Raw genomic sequence first — 20,178 nt, forward strand, 5'->3', positions numbered from 1 at the left:
CGGCAGTACCAGCACTTGTAATCGCGTACCGTTTGCATCTAACTTACACGAAGCGACTCTTATCCATGCGTGCGTGTACATTGCACCTTAATGACGTGATGCTATTAATCGATTCATCGCTACACATCTGGTATTAACCAACAAGCTGGAGGCTCGTGAGCGACACACACCTTCGCAACTGCGAGGTCGCCTGTTAGAAGAGAGTACAGCCAGTTGCTTATCGCCCTATCCGTGCGCATCATTATTTTCTTTGTCATATCAAAAGCATTTAAAGCACGTAGCCCTTCATCCATCCATTCGCGAAGCAGCTTTTCGTCGTTCATTACGCCTCTTTCAAAGAACACCACCACAACAACAACAACAACAAAATAACAATGCATTCGGCCAAACATCTTGAGCGGCATCCTCGCGGTGGTAGTGGTGGTGGTGGGGGAAGGGGGGGGAGTACTCGTGCTAAAGACTCATTTATTGAGAGGCTCGAGAGGCGCAATCTGCCACTGCGCTGCCCACGCCGCTCGTGCATTCAGCGCAGTGCGCGCAGCGAGTGACTCTTTGCGTCCGTGCGCGCCAGCGAGTTTGAGATTCCCCTCCCGCCCGCCCGCGCGACACACGCGGCTCGCTCCTCCTGCTTTGCATCCTTGTGGGTGGGTGGTGGGTGGTGGTGGTGGCGGAATCTTTGAGATCGCATCGAGACGCTGCCACCTTGAACGCAATCGCATCGAGCCCTCCTCCCCAGCGCGCACGCCTTCTGACATAGACTCGCGACCCCGCGCCCGCCCGCCCGCCACCCCCGTCTCCTCCACCTCTCTCCCCACCGCTCTCACCAACGCAGAGAGCAACCTCCTCCTCCTCCCTCCACCCAGCCCCCCTCCCCCGCAACCTCCCAGCACCATCACCAACCAGCACCACCCCGCCACTTCGGCTCCGTGTCCCCCCTTCCAGTCGGGATTCCGCCACTGTGAGGATGAGGAGACACTCGCTGGGCCTCCTCTCCGTCTGCGCTTCCATCGGCATTCGCAACAACAACAACAGCAGCAGCAGCAGTGGGATCAGCATCAGTATCAGCAGCAGCAGCAGCGGCGGTAGCGGCGGCGGCGGTGGGGGCATCATCATCAGCAGCGCTGGCGGTGGCGGCGTTGCGGCAGTCTGCACTACGCCGCGTCAATGTGACGACCCACACGGTCGTGCAAGCGCGTGCCCAGCGGCTGACACCGTCGCAGAATGCCAGGGGGCCGCAAAGGACTGGTGGCGCCTCAAAACACTTTCCTGGAGAACATAGTCCGTCGCTCGGCCGGTGAGACGTTCCGTTGACGTTGGTTTGGGTTCTTTTTTTTCCATCTCTTTCTCTCTTTCTTTCTCTTTCTCTCGGCTCAGTTAGGGTCGTTCGTGGCAGCCGTGTGTTGTTCCTGCATGCTTTTGTAGCTGCTCGCTAACGGGCTTTTAAACAGCGCTTTGTGCCCTCTCGAAAGCCTCCAATTAGCACGGTTGGCTACGTACGTTGCGAAAGAAGTTCAACATATGTACAGACACACACGCACTGTGAAAGGCTTTGGGGTGGATCTTTGTCTTTGTCTTGGCATGTGCGGCTGCTGTTAGCTTCTGCCTATCGGTCGTCACGCTCTTAACCCTGAAAAAAAAAGACTCGATACACTGGCTAAACGGCAAATAGGCGACGTTTCGGGGCAATGACCCTTCTTGGTTTGCATTTAACAGAGCACGTCAAACTCTTGTCTCGCGTTATCTTGGCTCTCTTCTCCGTGGGTGTTTTTTTTTAATAATTGCCACAGTGGGCAGCACAGGTGGTTAATCTTTGTCAGGCATCTCAGTCGGTCAACCCGTGACAAACGGAGGTTCTTGGTTGCGCGATGTCCTCCATTCCTGCCAGCGAGTCTTTCACACTTCACGTGGCGTCGAGGTGCACCTAGCCTGGCACGAGCGGTGACGTCACCTACACGTGGCGAATGCCGACTGTTGTTGTTTTTGTTGTTGGTGGGTGTTTTAATTGAATAAGTAATCGCTGCTACCGAGTCGTTGTTGTTGTTGTTTTTTACGCGTAAGGGAAACTTGACGCGCGCGCTGCTCGTCTGATCAAACAAGTGACCCAGGCAACAATCGAACACGCTCACACTCACACACACACTCACACACTCACACACACACTCACACACACACTCACACACACACACTCACACACTCACTCACACACTCACACACACTCACACACTCAGACACACACACGCACACACACACTCACACACACACTCACACACACACTCACACACACACACTCACACACACACTCACACACTCACTCACACACACACTCACACACGCACACACACACTCACACACACACTCACACACACACTCACACACTCACGCACACACACACACACTCACACACTCACTCACACACTCACACACACTCACACACACACACTCAGACACACACACGCACACACACACTCACACACACACTCACACACACACACTCACACACACACTCACACACTCACTCACACACTCACACACACACTCACTCACACACTCACACACACTCACACACTCACACACACACACTCAGACACACACACACTCACACACTCACACACACACTCACACACTCACTCACACACTCACACACACTCACACACACACACTCAGACACACACACGCACACACACACTCACACACACACTCACACACACACTCACACACACACACTCACACACACACTCACACATACTCACACACTAACACACACACGCTCACACACTCACACACTCACACTCGCACACACACACTCGCACACACACACTCACACACACACGCTCAAACACACACACACGCTCACACACTCACACACACACGCTCACACACTCACACACACACGCTCACACACGCGCTCACACACTCACACACACACGCTCACACACACTCACACACACACGCTCCCACACACACGCTCACACACACACACGCTCACACACACACTCACACACACGCTCACACACACTCACACACACACTCACACACACGCTCACACACACACTCACACACACACTCACACACACTCGCACACACACGCTCACTCACACACACACGGATGCGATGGTGGCATTCGGAAAGCTGCGGTGAGCACAAGGCGTGGAGCGGTGGCACAGTGGTTAGCGCGCTGCGCTACGGACGCGGCCAACCCGACGATCTTTCGATTACCGGCCACGGCTGACATCAGTGGCGAATGTTACCCGAAGCAGAATGAGAAGAATCTTGATCTAGGCTCGATGAAGCCGATGAGCTATGAAGCTCTTTGTTCACGGTTGTCCAGTATGATATTGGACTCCGCGCTCATCCAGCCCCCCTCCCCCATCACCACCACCACCACCACCACCCTTCACCAACCCGCAGTGACCAGCGTGGGGAAGTATGGTCGACAGGGCTTGTGGGATTGACAGAGAGGCCGCGCATTGTTGAATCGCCTACTTTTGACGACGACACAAATCCACGATTTGTTGTTGTTGTTGTTGTTTTTTTCTACAACACGTCATGTTTAGATTCGGAATCTTTATTGATTCTGGAGAAATCCGATGAGCTACAAAGCTATTTTTTCACAGATGTCCAGTAGGCGCGGTCGAGAAGATTGCAACAACACGCAAACAATATCTGTCATTGCAAAATTAATAAGGATACTCTCGATGAACTACCATTAGTTTCGGTTGGGTAGTCGTTGCATTTGGTCTTTTAACAACGCCACATCGGTGTAACTATATCCGTGGCCGCCGGGGGGGTCAGTTCCGAAGAATGATTCTTGAACCACACGCACACCTCCGGGGCGGCCCTGCGAGCGTGTTTCTCTCGGGGAGCGCGTTGGGGTCCTGGCGGCAATCATACAGCGAGGACACAGAACCCCCCTGCCCCCCCTTCGCTGCCAACCAACCAACCAATCCCCCCAACCCCCAGTGCCGGATTAAGCTAGTGTGGGGCCTTTAGAATGTGTTATAAAGGGGCCCTAAATTGAAAAAATAACACAAATATTAAAAGACATTTTTTTTTTTACTTGCGAAGTAAAGTAATTGTATTTTTTCATTTGCTATACAGCCAGATAAAACGACAAATCTCTGACCTTAAACACCCAGTCGTTCATTAAAGTTGAAGGCGGTATAGTGCTATAGTAATAGAGCAAGTGTCGAATCACTGAATCGGAATTGATAGCTTGAAAGCATTTAGCGCGGGGCCCTTGAACGTGCCAAGCCCGTAGCTACTACATGTGTAGCGACTTTAGCTACTACGATAATCCGGCACGCTCGTGTAGCCTTCACAAACCGATGGGGGAAAGCGCTGCTAGCGAGTAGCTCCTATGAAGGTCGAGGGGATTGGGTGGCCAGCACCACACCCGGCCGCCTTTGTCTCCCAAGTGGGCGATGCTTTACACCAGGCACAGTACTCGTTTGAGGCTGAGTTGACCTAGAGGAGGCCTGCGACTGGTTTCGATAATTATATAATCGCTACTGGTGTTGATGTTGAGCCGTAAATCAAACTCGGGTCGCCGGGTTCAGAACGCGGCGCGTTAAGCACTACAATTCAGCCCGCCCCCCCACAATCACCACGCATCACCAAGACACAAGCAGGAATAAACATTGTCAATTTACGGTGTTTGATTTAAAAAAAACACTGGATTATGTTCGTTAATGAAGGTGATAAACAATGGGGCATATTCATAACCCGTTAATTAAACTAATCTCTTCAATTAGTTATTAATCCACCACTTGTAATGGGTTTTTTATTTATAACGTTGGAATAGCGCAAACATTCGTTACGTTTTCGGTTGTCAAAATATAACAACTCAAAGGCCCATACTTCCGAAACCAAACACATCGCCGCAATGATTCACGCACAGTAACAGCGATGCCCTTTAATTACCCGCGCAAGCAAAACATCGTTTAGTCTCGGGACAAATGTTCAAGAGGTGCTTTGTGTTGTTGATACGTTTGACCGAATCTATTTTAAGAACACACATTTTTTGTAAATAATGAAACGTTTAATTATTTATCCAGGAGAGCCGCACTAAATCGGAGGCCTATTTCTTTTGTTCACGAGGGTCATGCTGCTGCTGCTGCAACATTGGGGTTTTTATATTAAGAAGTTTGCGGCTAATTAATGACGAGTCGCGTGTGTTTTTTTATTATCCACGTGGGAGGAAATCGGAGCGCCCGGAGAAAACCCCACGTGCGCTCTCGATCCCCGCCGTACAGATGGGAACAGACGGCGATTAGTCCATACTTGCTGTACTGCCTTCTCGTGGCGAGCCACTGTACGGCAACCTCCTCGACGGCTCACGGGACAGCAGTTGCAGAACATTTGTGCGGCGGTGATCCACCGACCCTCGCCTCCACAGCGCTGCGTTACATGACCGTCACTGTCCCAGGCTTAATAGCTGAAACATTTTCTTGGTTCTTTCGGTAAAGTCACGTAGAATTGAAATAATAAAATAGTAAAAATAAAACGTAATAAAATAATTCTCACGACGAATGGACTCTGTCTCCCCGACAGACCTGTTCTTCATCTTCACCTGAGGACGGCTGCTTGCGTTGTGGCCGAAACGTCGTGAGAATTATTTTATTATGTTTTATTATTATTTTATTATTTCCATTCTACGTGACTTTACCGAAAGAACCAAGAAGATGAATCCCTGCAGTCACGAAAGCTTTACATTGAAAAGCTGAAACATTGTATGTTTGTACTAGAGATGCCGTTACCCTACGATTGTCTTCATTAAGCCTTTAATTGTGTACGTATCTTAATACGACGTATACGAAGGGGTGGCACGTGCTCTTCAATGGGACCCAGAGACAAAGATTGTATATCTATATTTTATGGGATATATGATGGATGTTTTTTTTTAGATGCCACCGGGCAGAGAAGAGACGCGATTTTATTCTCACGTGCGAGGAAAAAAAACACTTCAAAGAGAGACAGCCAAAGGCAGAGGAGAAAAGAAAAAGTCTTGAGTCTTGCGTGTGTACATCATCATCATCATCACCAGCAGCAGCAGCAGCCAGGTCTGTCCACTGCTAGATGAAGGCATCTCTCCAAGTTATTTCCATCCAATCCATGTCGTCCCTCGGGCACGTTCCCTCCTTCTTTTGTCTGCCATTCCATTACCAGTCTCCTTTATCGACCATCATCCCTTCTAGTGACGATGACGACGATGATTGTGTCAACGCACAAGATCCCACTTTTTCTTTGTGCCCCGCTTTAACTTATGTCAATCCGCTGCTGGATGAAGGCCTCCCGTTGCCGTGTCGGTCGACGGGGTGTTGCCTGGCCATACTTCACCACCGCTGATCAGTGCGGGTGGGCGAAGGGGGGGGGCGGTGGGGGTGGTGCCAAGGGTCCGCTTCAGATAATGACCCGGCCACTGATGTTAGTCGTGACCGGCAATTATCTCGCTCGTGCGTGTACGTATGCGTGACATGCCGCACACTTGTTCGTCACGCTGAATCAATCACCGTCCGAACCGTATCTCCATTTCAAGGTGGGCTATAGCTTCAGAGTCATCGAGCCATCGGCCTTCCGGACTCACGTGAGCAACGTATCACTCGTGGCGAAAAACGCAAATCTCATCATCTCCCGCGGTGGTCGTTCAATCGCGCACAACACTGCGCCCCTTTCGCCCTTCCGAGGCCCGTCGGCAGAGCCGTCGGAGACAGTTCGAGTGTGCCCGCTGTTATTCGACAAAATTGTAATACAACCTATTGTTGCTTTATGAGACATCTCCTTTTTGGCGTCATCTGGTCCAACACCAATGGAGACTAGGCTCTAAGAAAAGCTGTCTCGGGTGTGGACCAATCGACTTCAAGGACAGTGCATATCATTATCATTATCAGAGTTGTTTTCTTTTTATTTGCATTTTGACTGCTTGTGTTGTGGTTATTGCAAACATGATGCCTTTTATAAAGGTGTCAGTTTTTTGTACCAGTTGAAAGGGTAAAAACCTGTCACTATTGTTGCTTCACGATTCTCCATCGGCCACCATCCCCATCATCATCATTCCTTCTGCCCATGACGGTCAGGTATCCTGCATCGATGTAATCACGGCTGAAGATCTGAACTTCAAGTCCACAAATCGTGCGTCCGAATCAATGTTCGTCTGTTAGTGCGTCAGTTTAACACGGAGCGGGGCTGTCGCGTCCAATATTAGTCGTAATAAAGGGTTTTGGGTGAGATAGTGTGAGTATAAATGTTGTGTCGTAAACCTACACGACCCGACACAGCCAGTAAGGTTTGTCACGTGAACACAACGCGCCAATTAGTGACTACTTCAGCTCACCGGCGTGTTGGAGAGTAAATCCACAACATTTACAATTTGAGTAGTACGACGTTTCGCTGGTAATTACATCCAGCATCATCGGGTGATTTGTCAGAATATTCTGGCAAAATCGTAAATGTTGTGGATTTACTCTCCAGCACACCGGTGGGCTGGAGTAGTAAACTAATTGGCGCGTTTTGTTTACGTGACAAATCCCTTACTAATTGACTGTGTCGGGTGGTGGAGGGTTTACGACGCATTTATACTGACGCGATCTAACCCCAACAACCTTTTATTATGAATCTTAAGTGCGTCGCCTGCAAAGGGTTCGCCTTAACCCGCTCCCCGGCAGCCACGAGACGCCGCTGTTAGAAGCGCGACACTCCCCGCAGCGTCGCATCGACTCGCAAGCGGGTGGCAGTGGTGGTAGTGATAGTGGTGGTGGCGGTGGTGGTAGTGATAGTGGTGGTGGCGGTGGTGGTAGTGATAGTGGTAGTGGCGGTCGTGGTAGTGATAGTGGTAGTGGCGGCGGTGGTGGTGGTGGTAGTGATAGTGGTGGTGGTGGTGGTGGTAGTGATAGTGGTGGTGGCGGTCGTGGTAGTGATAGTGGTAGTGGCGGTGTTGGTGGTGGCGGTGGTGGTGGTGGTAGTGATAGTGGTAGTGGCGGTGGTGGTCGTGGTAGTGGCGGTGGTCGTGGTGGTCGTGGTAGTGATAGTGGTAGTGGCGGCGGTGGTGGTGGTGGTAGTGATAGTGGTAGTGGCGGTGGTGGTCGTGGTAGTGGCGGTGGTCGTGGTGGTCGTGGTAGTGATAGTGGTGGTGGCGGCGGTGGTTGTGGTGGTAGTGATAGTGGTGGTGGCCGTGGTTTTTGGTGAATAATCACAGCGCTGTCTCCAAGACGACCTGACCGTGACGGACGGTGCGAGGACGCGGCACGAAGACCGCTTGACCTCTCACTCGGGTCCCGGTTGGGCACCCGAGTGAGAGGCCCCCCGACCCCCCCCCCCCCAGCCGGATGCGGGAAGACTTTACCGCAGTGGCCCACGTGTCCTGCTCGACTCGCTCGCCCGCTGTGGGCACACGCACCCGGCATTGTTGGCGTGTTGCAACGTACACGAAGAGATGGGGGCGTTCGGGGGGGGGGGGGCAAGGAAACTGGGAAAAAGCCCCCCCCCACCTCACCCGCACGGCACGGCGCTAATGACCATTCATCTGTTGAGAGGCCACGCGCGGCTTGGCGCGTGTTAGAGATCCCATCGCTCGCGACTACAGCTCCGATAAATAAGTATCGATCACGGAGATGGGGTGGTGGTTTTATTATTATTATTATTTCTGCTGCGCCGTCTTTCCCTCTCTCCCTTCTTGTGATTTAAAGTTGGATTGGAATTAAGAAAGATTGAGGATACAGGAAGGCAACCCTCTCTCCGTTTCCACCCTCCCTCGCTGACGGTTACCACCAGCCCACCATTTAGTCCACCATCACCATCTCACCACCATCACCATCTCACCACCATCACCATCTCACCACCATCACCAGCTCACCACACCACCATCTCTCCATGCCACCATCTCACCACCCTCACCATCTCACCACCATCACCATCTCACCACATCACCATCTCACCACCAACACCATCTCACCACAATCACCACATCACCATCTCACCACCATCACCGTCTCACCACCATCACCATCTCACCACCATCACCATCTCACCACCATCACAATCTCACCACCATCACCGTCTCACCACCATCACCATCTCACCACCATCACCATCTCACCACCATCACCATATCACCACTATCACCACATCACCGTCTCACCACCATCACCATCTCACCACCATCACCGTCTCACCACCATCACCATCTCACCACATCACCATCTCACCACCATCACCATCTCACCACATCACAACATCACCATCTAACCACCATCACCATCTCACCACCATCACCATCTCACCACCATCACCGTCTCACCACCATCACAACATCACCGTCTCACTACCATCACCATCTCACCACCATCACCATCTCACCACCATCACCATCTCACCACCATCACCGTCTCACCACCATCACCACATCACCATCTCACCACCATCACCATCTCACCACCATCACCATCTCACCACCATCACCATCTCACCACCATCACCGTCTCACCACCATCACCACATCACCATCTCACCACCATCACCATCTCACCACCATCACCATCTCACCACCATGACCATCTCACCACCATCACCGTCTCACCACCATCACCACATCACCATCTCACCACCATCACCATCTCACCACCATCACCATCTCACCACCATCACCATCTCACCACCATCACCGTCTCACCACCATCACCACATCACCATCTCACCACCATCACCATCTCACCACCATCACCATCTCACCACCATCACCATCTCACCACCATCACCGTCTCACCACCATCACCACATCACCGTCTCACCACCATCACCATCTCACCACCATCACCATCTCACCACCATCACCGTCTCACCACCATCACCATCTCACCACCATCACCGTCTCACCACCATCACCATCTCACCACATCACCATCTCACCACATCACAACATCACCATCTCACCACCATCACCATCTCACCACATCACCATCTCACCACCATCACCATCTCACCACCATCACCATCTCACCACCATCACCGTCTCACCACCATCACCATCTCACCACCATCACCGTCTCACCACCATCACCATCTCACCACATCACAATCTCACCACATCACAACATCACCATCTCACCACCATCACCATCTCACCACATCACCATATCACCACCATCACCGTCTCGCCACCATCAGCACGCGCTTGTTTGGCGTGGGACGGCGGCTCACAATTATGATTACGCGTCAAGCGTAGCGCCCCTAATTATTAATTACGGGGGTTGCACGGCTTAATTTTTCACGGAATATTTCCTGACACCCCTCAACTCCCCCGTACCCACGAGCCAACCCTCCCCGCACCCTCTCCCCACATCGACAGCGTGGGGAAGGGTGGGGAATGGACGGGAGGGTGGGGGGATTTTTTGTTTTCTGAGCTCAGCCCCGGCTGAAATTAAGCCCTGGTTAGAGGATTGCATAAAATTGCGTCGATCGTTCTCGGTCATTCATGGATTACGATCTATCCCGAATGCCACGATCCATACACAACGCACGTCGAAGAGCGCGTGTTGTTGTCTGCAAATTGACTCGCGTGACCTGCCCCGGCAGCCGCTAGAGGCCGCTCTAATGTAATCGCGACACTCTCCCCTTCACCCGGATGACTCCTCGACTCCGGGGAGTGGGCAGTGCCGGACGAAGCTAGTGCGGGGCCTGTAGCATGTTGTTATAAAGGGGTCCTAAATTAAAAACATAAATATTAAAACATAAATGTTTAATTTGCATAGTAAAGTAATTGTATTTTTTCATTTTCCATATAGCCGGATAATACGACAAATCGCTAGCCTTAAACACCCAGCCGTTCATAAAAGTTGAAGGCAGTATAGTACTATAGTAATAGAGCAAGTGCAGAATCACCGAACCGGAATTGATAGCTTGAAAGCATTTAGCGCGGGGCCCTAGAAAGTGCGCGGCCTGTATCTACATGTGCAGCTACATGTGTATCTGCATGTGTAGCTACATGTGTAGCGACTTGTGCTGCTAGGATAATCTACATGTGTAGCTACATGTGTAGCGACTTGTGCTGCTAGGATAATCTACATGTGCAGCTACATGTGTAGCTACATGTGCTGCTAGGATAATCTACATGTGCAGCTACATGTGTATCTACATGTGTAGCTACATGTGCTGCTAGGATAATCTACATGTGCAGCTACATGTGTAGCTACATGTGCTGCTAGGATAATCTACATGTGCAGCTACATGTGTTGCTACATGTGCTGCTAGGATAATCTACATGTGCAGCTACATGTGTATCTACACGTGTAGCTGCATGTGCTGCTAGGATAATCCGGCACTGGGAGTGGGGGGTTGGTGGTGAGACCTCACAGCGCCTGCCTTTACACTCAACCTATCTCGGTTGGGCAGAGCTGACCCGGATTACAAAAAAATTGCGATAGTGCAGAACACGTGCACATTAGGCTTCACGCGAACCTGCTTATTGCTTAACTACGACGAATGGGGGGGAGCGGTGAAGACGTCGTCTGTCCGTGCTTTTATTGCATCTTAAGTAATTGGTCAATGAGTCACGATCGTGGTGCCGCTGACACTGCGAGGGAAAGCAGCGTGCGTCCAAAAAAAAGCCACTCGTCGGAATGGAACGCTTGTACTGTACAGTAAAGTACTCTAATTTTTCGATACGTATTTTTGTTTTCGCCGATGAATCCGTTACCCGGATAAACCGAGAGTTAACGGCCCTCAAGTTGACCCTGCGGCTTGTTTATCAAACAGGCATGTCACGGCAAGTTTGTGCCTCCAGTTACACATGCCCTTTGTGAACATCTGCAGGGGTGGTGAAACCTCGCAGATAGTGAGTATGTCACCGTCATGAGCCACGATTCATCCACTGCTGGATGACCCCCTCCCCTCTCCTTCACCCCGTTCCATCCCATAGAGCTAGAGCCATCGATGCGATCGTGCGATGCCAAGATCGATGTCGCTCCAGAGCGCGGACTGATTGTATCGCTCCATCTGAATCATGAATAAAAAATCCTGTACTCTTCATGCACATTCAGTACACACACAAACACACGTAGTTATAGATGCAAAGCACGACCAGTATGAACGAGAACAACACCGCTGCCGTGGTCTATCCACTGATTGATGAAGGTCTAAGACCAACACCGTCGCCGTCAAGGGCGGGTGATGCCTCCCATTCGTCCCACGATCACAATTGTTGCGTTGTACGCCCTCCTCCACCCGACACAGCCACATGAATACAGTTGTCGCGTGAACAAACGTGCCAATGTTATTGTTGCTTCGCCGGTTTGGCAGTTTGGCACGACGTTCCGCTCGCTTGTAGGTGCAACCAGCATCGGCGAACGTCTTCAATTTAGTGACGTCTCCAACTTTCATTTTTTTCTATCCACGTGCTCATCTTTCCGTCTCTAGGTACAAACCCAAAGCACGCTTATACTGGTAGGAACCTCCTGGTTACACCAGCCCACAGGGGATTATTGTGTCCGTCGTGCAGGGAGGGGCTGGGTGGGGAGGTAGGGGCTGGGTGGGGAGGGTAGGGTGGGGAGGGGCTGGTTGGGGAGGGCGGGGAGGGGCTGGGTGGGGAGGGTGGGGCTGGGTGAGGAGGGGAGGGTGGGGAGGGGCTGGGTGGGGAGGGTAGGGAGGGGCTGGGTGGGGTGGGGCTGGGTGGGAGGGGTGGGGCTGGGTGGGGAGGGGCTGGTCACCCCGTGGTGCCCTTATAAAACTCAACGTTTAACCTACTCACGCCGGCTTGTGCCCGCCCTCACAGTCGGGCATATTTGCGAAATACACCACGCCGCCGTTGACCCTGGCCATTGACCGAGCAACCCAACGTTCCTACCAGCTCCCTCCGCAGGAATGTGTTCTCTGCGTTCCTTTTTGCATATTGTTCAGCTTTCGATCACATTGTCCCCCTGTAGGTGTCCGTGTTGCTGATAAATATATGATGTCACAGCAGATAATATGCATGCGTGAGAGTGTCAAAAAACGACTTTCGTTTTGAGAGATCATTTTAGCAACTGATGCATCTCCGTATGAGGCATTGCGAGTTAATTACGCATTTCGCTGCACTTCGATATATTCCCGTACCCCCTCAAGGGACGCTATGTATACACACACACACTTGCACATTACAGCACAAGCTATCTTCGTAATAGTCACCAGAGAGACCTCACCCAGAAACACTGGTGATGTCATATATGCGCTGTCGCTGCTCGTTAAATGTTAGAATCACTTTTGTCTACTCATTAAATCGAACTCATTCCTCGGATGGAATTTTTTCCTTTTCTTCCAAACACGAGCTCATCACAGTTTAAATTCCTTGTTGTTGTCTTGTTTCGGCTTCTGCTGTTATGATGATGATTATGATTATTATTTATCATCGTCGCGATGAAATGGCACACGCAGAGAAAAATGACTTACGTTTAATAAAACCAGTCGGGCGAAACGTATCTATCTGCTCTGCTTCTCATTAACGTCAGCATAATCCTGACTTCTTATTTTTTATTTAACCGGTTAGTTCGCGACATCGCAAGGCACAACGGTTTTATGGAAGGAGGCAGACCTCATGATTATTCGGCGCAATGGCAGGGGAGAGCCCAATGTTCACACACACACACCGCGCCAGGCGTTCATTTCACGTTGAGACAAACTGCTAGAGGGCCCAGGACCGAGCTCAGATATGCGTCGCCCCGATGTCAGAAAATGACCGCAATCGAACTCGGATAACGCAAACAAATAGATGCAAGTTAAACGATGGAAATAATTTTCATTGACCGACGTCGTCTGGTTTTATTGCTTCTTAAAGGAATGTTTTGCCTTGCTGACGTGTTCTCGGCCACGTGGCCACAGAGCCATTGACCCTCGACGAGTGAGGAGCAGCTCACAGTGAAACCAGCGAGCGTGGTAAAGCAATAACAACAACAAACGAGCGAATGAGCAACGTTAATTCGCAACCTGGATAATCCACCCACGGATTACCACCGTTACCCATGGCACGTCTCGCACAGAGACAAAGATCCCCCGTATAGCCTGTTTTACAGACAGTTGGGGCAAAGTTGCTCTTAGTGAGCACACGCGAAGTGGGGGGGGGGGGGGGACGGCACCCGACTGGGTGGGTGGCCAACACAACGCCCGGCCGCCTTTGTCTCCCGAATGTTGACGTTTAACGCACTGCACCAGGTACTCGCGCGTGAGGTTGAGTCGACCGGTTCATTTTCATTTGCCACTGTTATTGTTGGTCGTTGAGCGGCAATGAAACTCGGGTCGCAGTGTTCGTAGCAAAGTTCGCTCGCCAATAGACGACTACACGCTCCTCCGCACCGCGTCTCGCACACGCACCCGCACATTGCCACCACTCGTGATGAAGACACTATTTCTCTGCACGAATGAGTCGCAAGACCCATGTGATGTTCCCAGGTGAATGCTCTTCTGCTGTTGTTGTTGCTGTTATTCTTTCGCTGCATACCAGCGGCATTTGTTGAAACAGCACGGAGGCGGCGGCGGCGGCGGCGATGTTTAACCCGCTGCTTGCAAGGCCCTCTGCGCAACTAACCCAAGCTCTGTTTGTCTCCCGAATCTGCAGACGCAAACTTCCTGCTGGGAAACGCGCAAATTGTCGACTGGCCCATCGTGTACAGCAATGACGGCTTCTGCAAGCTCTCTGGCTACCACCGCGCAGAGGTGATGCAGAAGAGCTGTACGTGCAGGTGCGTGCGTGCGTGCGTGCGCGTGCGGGGGGTGGACCGGGCGGGGTGGGTTGCACACTGAGATTGGGCCACGCGCGCGGGGAAAATTAAAAATATTATTCTCATTTAATATTTTTTAATTTTTTAAAATTAATTTTAATTTAATTTTTTACCTACGTGACTTTACCGAAAAAACTAAGAGTATGAATCCTTGGCAGTCACGAAAGCTTCAAATCTAGAATTAAAATAGAAAGCCACAGGGCCCACAAGGGACCGTGGGGATTCCACAGCCGGCCACGCGGAGCGAAGCAAGCCGCCTTCTAAGGACAGGCGGATGTATTTTTAAGGGAAAGGATTGAGCTCACGAGGTCGTTTGCCCGGTACTGTGACTGGGTTTGGAATTTCAATAATTCCTTGTTGGCCTTGTTGATTTTTCTTTGGTTGTATTTTTAATTGTTATTTTCCGATTATTTGTGGACACCCTTTGCTTTTTTTTCTACGGTAGGTTGACCTTTGTATTGCCGTCTTTCCTCTGACATGCACTGTGGGTATACTCTGTCGGTGTTATTATGTTGGAGGGAGTGCTGATGCTGTCCAAATGTTTATATTCAATGCAGGCTAGAATTGCTGACACGCGTGTGCGCGCGTGTGTGCGTTTATAAAAATAGCTTTCTACAATTTCAACTGAAAAGTGAAATCTCTAGAATCTAGACACATTTTTCACAAATACTGTAGCGCCGTGCCTCGTGGCATCTCAAACGAGGTGCAATCCTTCAAAGCGAGAATCCTAGGCCACAGTGGTGCCTGCGGTCAACATAGAGTATCAACAACAAACCGATAACAACAACAACAAGAGCAATACGACCTTGGCTGTCAAAGTGTAAATTCACTTATGAATGACCAGTGCCAGTTTCAGTAGGATAGCGATGTACTCATAAGTTGAGGGTAGTGTGGTTGGCATGGGCCCTCTTGTAAGGAATTAAATAGCCCCCCTCCTGGCCAATTCCCTACCCCCTTTGTAACTCGGCATCTGGGAATTTTCAGAACCCTTGGGCTCCAGTTCCAGTTGCGCGACTTGCGGGGCACTAATTAACAACGCCGTGGGTGCTAATGTAGATAGTTCTTTCTTAGAAGTGGTGTTTTAATCGTGACAAAGTGATTGCTGTGTTAGTATGGAGATGTGCGCGCTTGAAATTATAGGGGGAAACGGAGAGAGAGAGATAGAGGGCACGGAACGCGGAACACAAATCAGAGTCAAAATTTTTCTTTGTACCGGAGGAATCCGATTATATATTAAGCTATTTTTTACGGATGTCCAGTCAGGGCGGGTCAGAATGTGACAACAACAAACAATATAAAAACACGACAGGAGTGCAAAGCATAGGAGAAGTAAAAAAATCACTTAAAAAAAATTACAAACTAAACTATTTTTTTAAATCTTAACAGGTAAAACCCACTGAGAGATTCACTTATTTTTCAGAAGCGACCTGGCCACAAATGATAGCTCAACAAAGTGGCTTATCACGTGGAAATCTATAACAAAAACAAAAAAAATAGAAATGATCTACATGGAAATTAGACACATTTTACGGACTTGTTCAGAAAAATAAAGCGACCTTAAGCCAGACACATCGCTCAAGAGAATGATGTGATGGCCGACGAGCGATACTAGTGGCTTAGTAACAGCCTCAACGAGAAAACGGACACAAGAACTGCCTTTAGTTTGTTTAACACGTAGGCTTTCGCGACCAATAGTATTCATAATAAACGTTTTTGGGTTAGATCTAACCCAAAAACGTTTATTATGCCTTTAGTTTGTTGTCCTTTCCCCCGCTACCTCCGATTTGCACGGTTGGCTACGTACGGTGCAAAAGAAGTTCATACATCCATCCATGCACGCACATACAAGAAATCACCAACCACTGTGGAGCAGCAGCCAAGAGCTCAGCTCGCGTGCAGGAGCGAGATGGATCGCGGCGTCGCGAGACCGTGACGAATGGTGACGAGGGGGGTTGGGGGGAGGGGGTGAGGGGGGTGGGAGCTTTGATCCAGCGGTAGATAGAGGACGGCTGATGCTGATGAGGGGCGAGGTCCCTGGCCCCCCTTTGGGATGCCTCGGCGTGCCCGTATCGGTCACGGGGAGGTCGACCTCTGCGCACTCGTCTGTCCTGACAGCGAACGGTGACGCCGAGCCATGGACTGTGGGCCTCGGTGAAATTGTGGCAACCCCATCGGTTTAGCGTCGTGAGCGGCGGTCTGCTTGTAACGTCACGTTAACGTGATGCAATTACTCTCTGAAGGTTGCGAGGTGGAGGTTTTTTTCTTTCAATTTTATTTTCCGGTCGAGAAAATCCGAAGGAGTAAAAAGAGAGCCCAGTCTGGGATTATAACGACGTGACATAATTCTTCACATTTCAAGATCTAGTGGTTTTTATTGAGAGCTTAATTCTTCACAAAAGACGGTGTTTATTGTCCAAACGTCAAACCACCAGACCCCACCACCGCCTTAACTACGGTACATACATGGATGTGTAATGATTTCAGTTAGAGCTCAGCCCTGGACAGCTCTAAATGAAATCATTACACATGCATGTCTGCATGTAGGTATGAGAGTACATGCATGTTTGTATGTAGGTATGAGAGTATATTCGCGCGTGTGTGCATGTATATGTACGTTTGCGTGGGTTTAATATATTACCGCAAGCAGACACACACAAAAAAACCCGAAAGAGTTTATTGGATTGCTTGACTCTATAGAGTTTCTATTGCAGTAGGTCACGGCATACATCAGTGCCTCCACACCACCTACAACACCGGTACACGATGCATATTGCTGCGTCGTGCGCTGCTTCGTGCTTCGCGCACAAGTTTGTGTTTGCCTGCAGCTTTTCGCAATCTGCGTACGCAGACTCCGGCATGCGGACTCTGTGTTGGGGGGGGGGGGTAGCGTGGGGTGTGGGGGGGGGCCGTAGGGGCTTTGTGTGTGTGGGCGGCGGCGGCGGGGGGGGGGCTCAGTGCATGCATGTGTGCACATGCTGACAGCTCGTACCGTGACAACCCACCCCCCCCCACTGTTGTGAGTTATCCAAAAAGGCTTGGTGAAAGACGGGATATTCGCGGAAGCTGGCTGTGAGCACGTGGCTATAGGATTATTGCTGCTGTCTGGGTGTTGTTTTTTATGTCTGCGCAAAACACCTCTGTTTATTACAGTGCAGATCTCGTGAAATGTTGTTGCTCGCACCGCGAGAATGTGACCTCGTCAACCGACAGCTACTAAACGTCCAGCGAGGCTGTCCCATTTTGTCACCCACCCCACCACGCAACCCCCCCCTCTCCCCACCGAGGTATTTGTAAACATCGTGATTTTGTCTGGGTTTAAAATATGACGCACGCGTGGCCTCATTCCCGACTCGTGATATGGGCACAACGCGGAGGTGATTTTGTCTTGTTGAACCAGCTGAGAACTGAAGTGCCAAATGTGACCTTGGTTCGCTAAAAAAAGGAGGCAAAAGCAAAAACAGCAAGTGCAGCAATGACGCAAACAAAAATCAGGGCAATAAAAAAACAGATGTGGAATTGAGAATGAAAACAACCTCATTGCTTAAAAATGATCGAAAACAGTGCACAATCATAATCAATGTCAAGGGGCAAAATCCAGTTACAAAATAAAAATCGGACAAATTACAAAATTTTTATTGTAAAAAAAGAAGCATGAAGATGACAGGAAAGTCCGCAGAGCCACCATCAGAGAGAGAGAGGAACGCTGTTGCTCACTGTGTGGGCGGTGCCAGTAGTCGAGTGGGTGTGGCTGGTCACTGTGTGGGTGGTGCCAGTAGTCGAGTGGGTGTGGCTGGTCACCGTGTGGGCGGTGCCAGTAGTCGAGTGGGTGTGGCTGGTCACCGTGTGGGCGGTGCCAGTAGTCGAGTGGGTGTGGCTGGTCACTGTGTGGGTGGTGCCAGTAGTCGAGTGGGTGTGGCTGGTCACTGTGTGGGCGGTGCCAGTAGTCTAGTCAGTGTGGCTGGTCACTGTGTGGGTGGTGCAAATAGTCTAGTGGGTGTGGCTGGTCACTGTGTGGGCGGTGCCAGTAGTCTAGTCAGTGTGGCTGGTCACTGTGTGGGTGGTGCAAATAGTCTAGTGGGTGTGGCTGGTCACTGTGTGGGTGGTGCCAGTAGTCGAGTGGGTGTGGCTGGTCACTGTGTGGGTGGTGCCAGTAGTCGAGTGGGTGTGGCTGGTCACTGTGTGGGTGGTGCCAGTAGTCGAGTGGGTGTGGCTGGTCACCGTGTGGGCGGTGCCAGTAGTCGAGTGGGTGTGGCTGGTCACTGTGTGGGTGGTGCCAGTAGTCGAGTGGGTGTGGCTGGTCACTGTGTGGGCGGTGCCAGTAGTCTAGTCAGTGTGGCTGGTCACTGTGTGGGTGGTGCAAATAGTCTAGTGGGTGTGGCTGGTCACTGTGTGGGCGGTGCCAGTAGTCTAGTGGGTGTGGCTTGTCACCGTGTGCGCGGTGCCAGTAGTCGAGTGGGTGTGGCTGGTCACTGTGTGGGCGGTGCCAGTAGTCTAGTCAGTGTGGCTGGTCACTGTGTGGGTGGTGCAAATAGTCTAGTGGGTGTGGCTGGTCACTGTGTGGGTGGTGCCAGTAGTCTAGTGGGTGTGGCTTGTCACTGTGTGCGCGGTGCCAGTAGTCTAGTGGGTGTGGCTGGTCACTGTGTGGGTGGTGCCAGTAGTCTAGTCGGTGTGGCTTGTCACTGTGTGGGTGGTGCCAGTAGTCTAGTGGGTGTGGCTTGTCACTGTGTGGGTGGTGCCAGTAGTCTAGTGGGTGTGGCTGGTCACCGTGTGGGCGGTGCCAGTAGTCGAGTGGGTGTGACTTGTCACTGTGTGGGTGGTGCCAGTAGTCTAGTCAGTGTGGCTGGTCACCGTGTGGGCGGTGCCAGTAGTCGAGTGGGTGTGACTTGTCACTGTGTGGGTGGTGCCAGTAGTCTAGTCGGTGTGGCTGGTCACCGTGTGGGCGGTGCCAGTAGTCGAGTGGGTGTGACTTGTCACTGTGTGGGTGGTGCCAGTAGTCTAGTCAGTGTGGCTGGTCACTGTGTGGGCGGTGCCAGTAGTCTAGTCAGTGTGGCTGGTCACTGTGTGGGCGGTGCCAGTAGTCTAGTCAGTGTGGCTGGTCACTGTGTGGGTGGTGCCAGTAGTCTAGTGGGTGTGGCTGGTCACTGTGTGGGCGGTGCCAGTAGTCTAGTCAGTGTGGCTGGTCACTGTGTGGGTGGTGCCAGTAGTCTAGTGGGTGTGGCTGGTCACTGTGTGGGCGGTGCCAGTAGTCTAGTCAGTGTGGCTGGTCACCGTGTGGGCGGTGCCAGTAGTCGAGTGGGTGTGGCTGGTCACCGTGTGGGCGGTGCCAGTAGTCGAGTGGGTGTGGCTGGTCACTTTGTGGGCAGTGCTAGCAGCGGAGTGGTTGTGGCTATTGAAAAGTGGGCCGAGACTGATGAAGGCAGGGGCTGGCAGCTCACATTTC

The 20,178-nt window shown here is 51.2% G+C and overlaps 1 protein-coding gene across 1 annotated transcript in view; it reads left to right on the forward strand.

Moving 5' to 3' along the window:
* The first annotated feature begins 830 nt into the window (after positions 1–830).
* The window catches only part of KCNH1 (potassium voltage-gated channel subfamily H member 1), a 142,464-nt gene continuing 123,116 nt past the window's right edge, over positions 831–20,178 (forward strand). The window contains exons 1-2 of the mRNA XM_078864413.1: positions 831–1,294; positions 14,576–14,699. Of these exons, the coding sequence (XP_078720539.1) occupies positions 1,222–1,294; positions 14,576–14,699 (197 nt within the window). The 5' untranslated portion in view covers positions 831–1,221. The remainder of the gene's footprint in view (positions 1,295–14,575; positions 14,700–20,178) is intronic.

Source organism: Lampetra fluviatilis, chromosome 18, assembly GCF_964198595.1.
Source record: "Lampetra fluviatilis chromosome 18, kcLamFluv1.1, whole genome shotgun sequence".
NCBI classification, from domain to species: Eukaryota; Metazoa; Chordata; class Hyperoartia; order Petromyzontiformes; family Petromyzontidae; genus Lampetra; species Lampetra fluviatilis.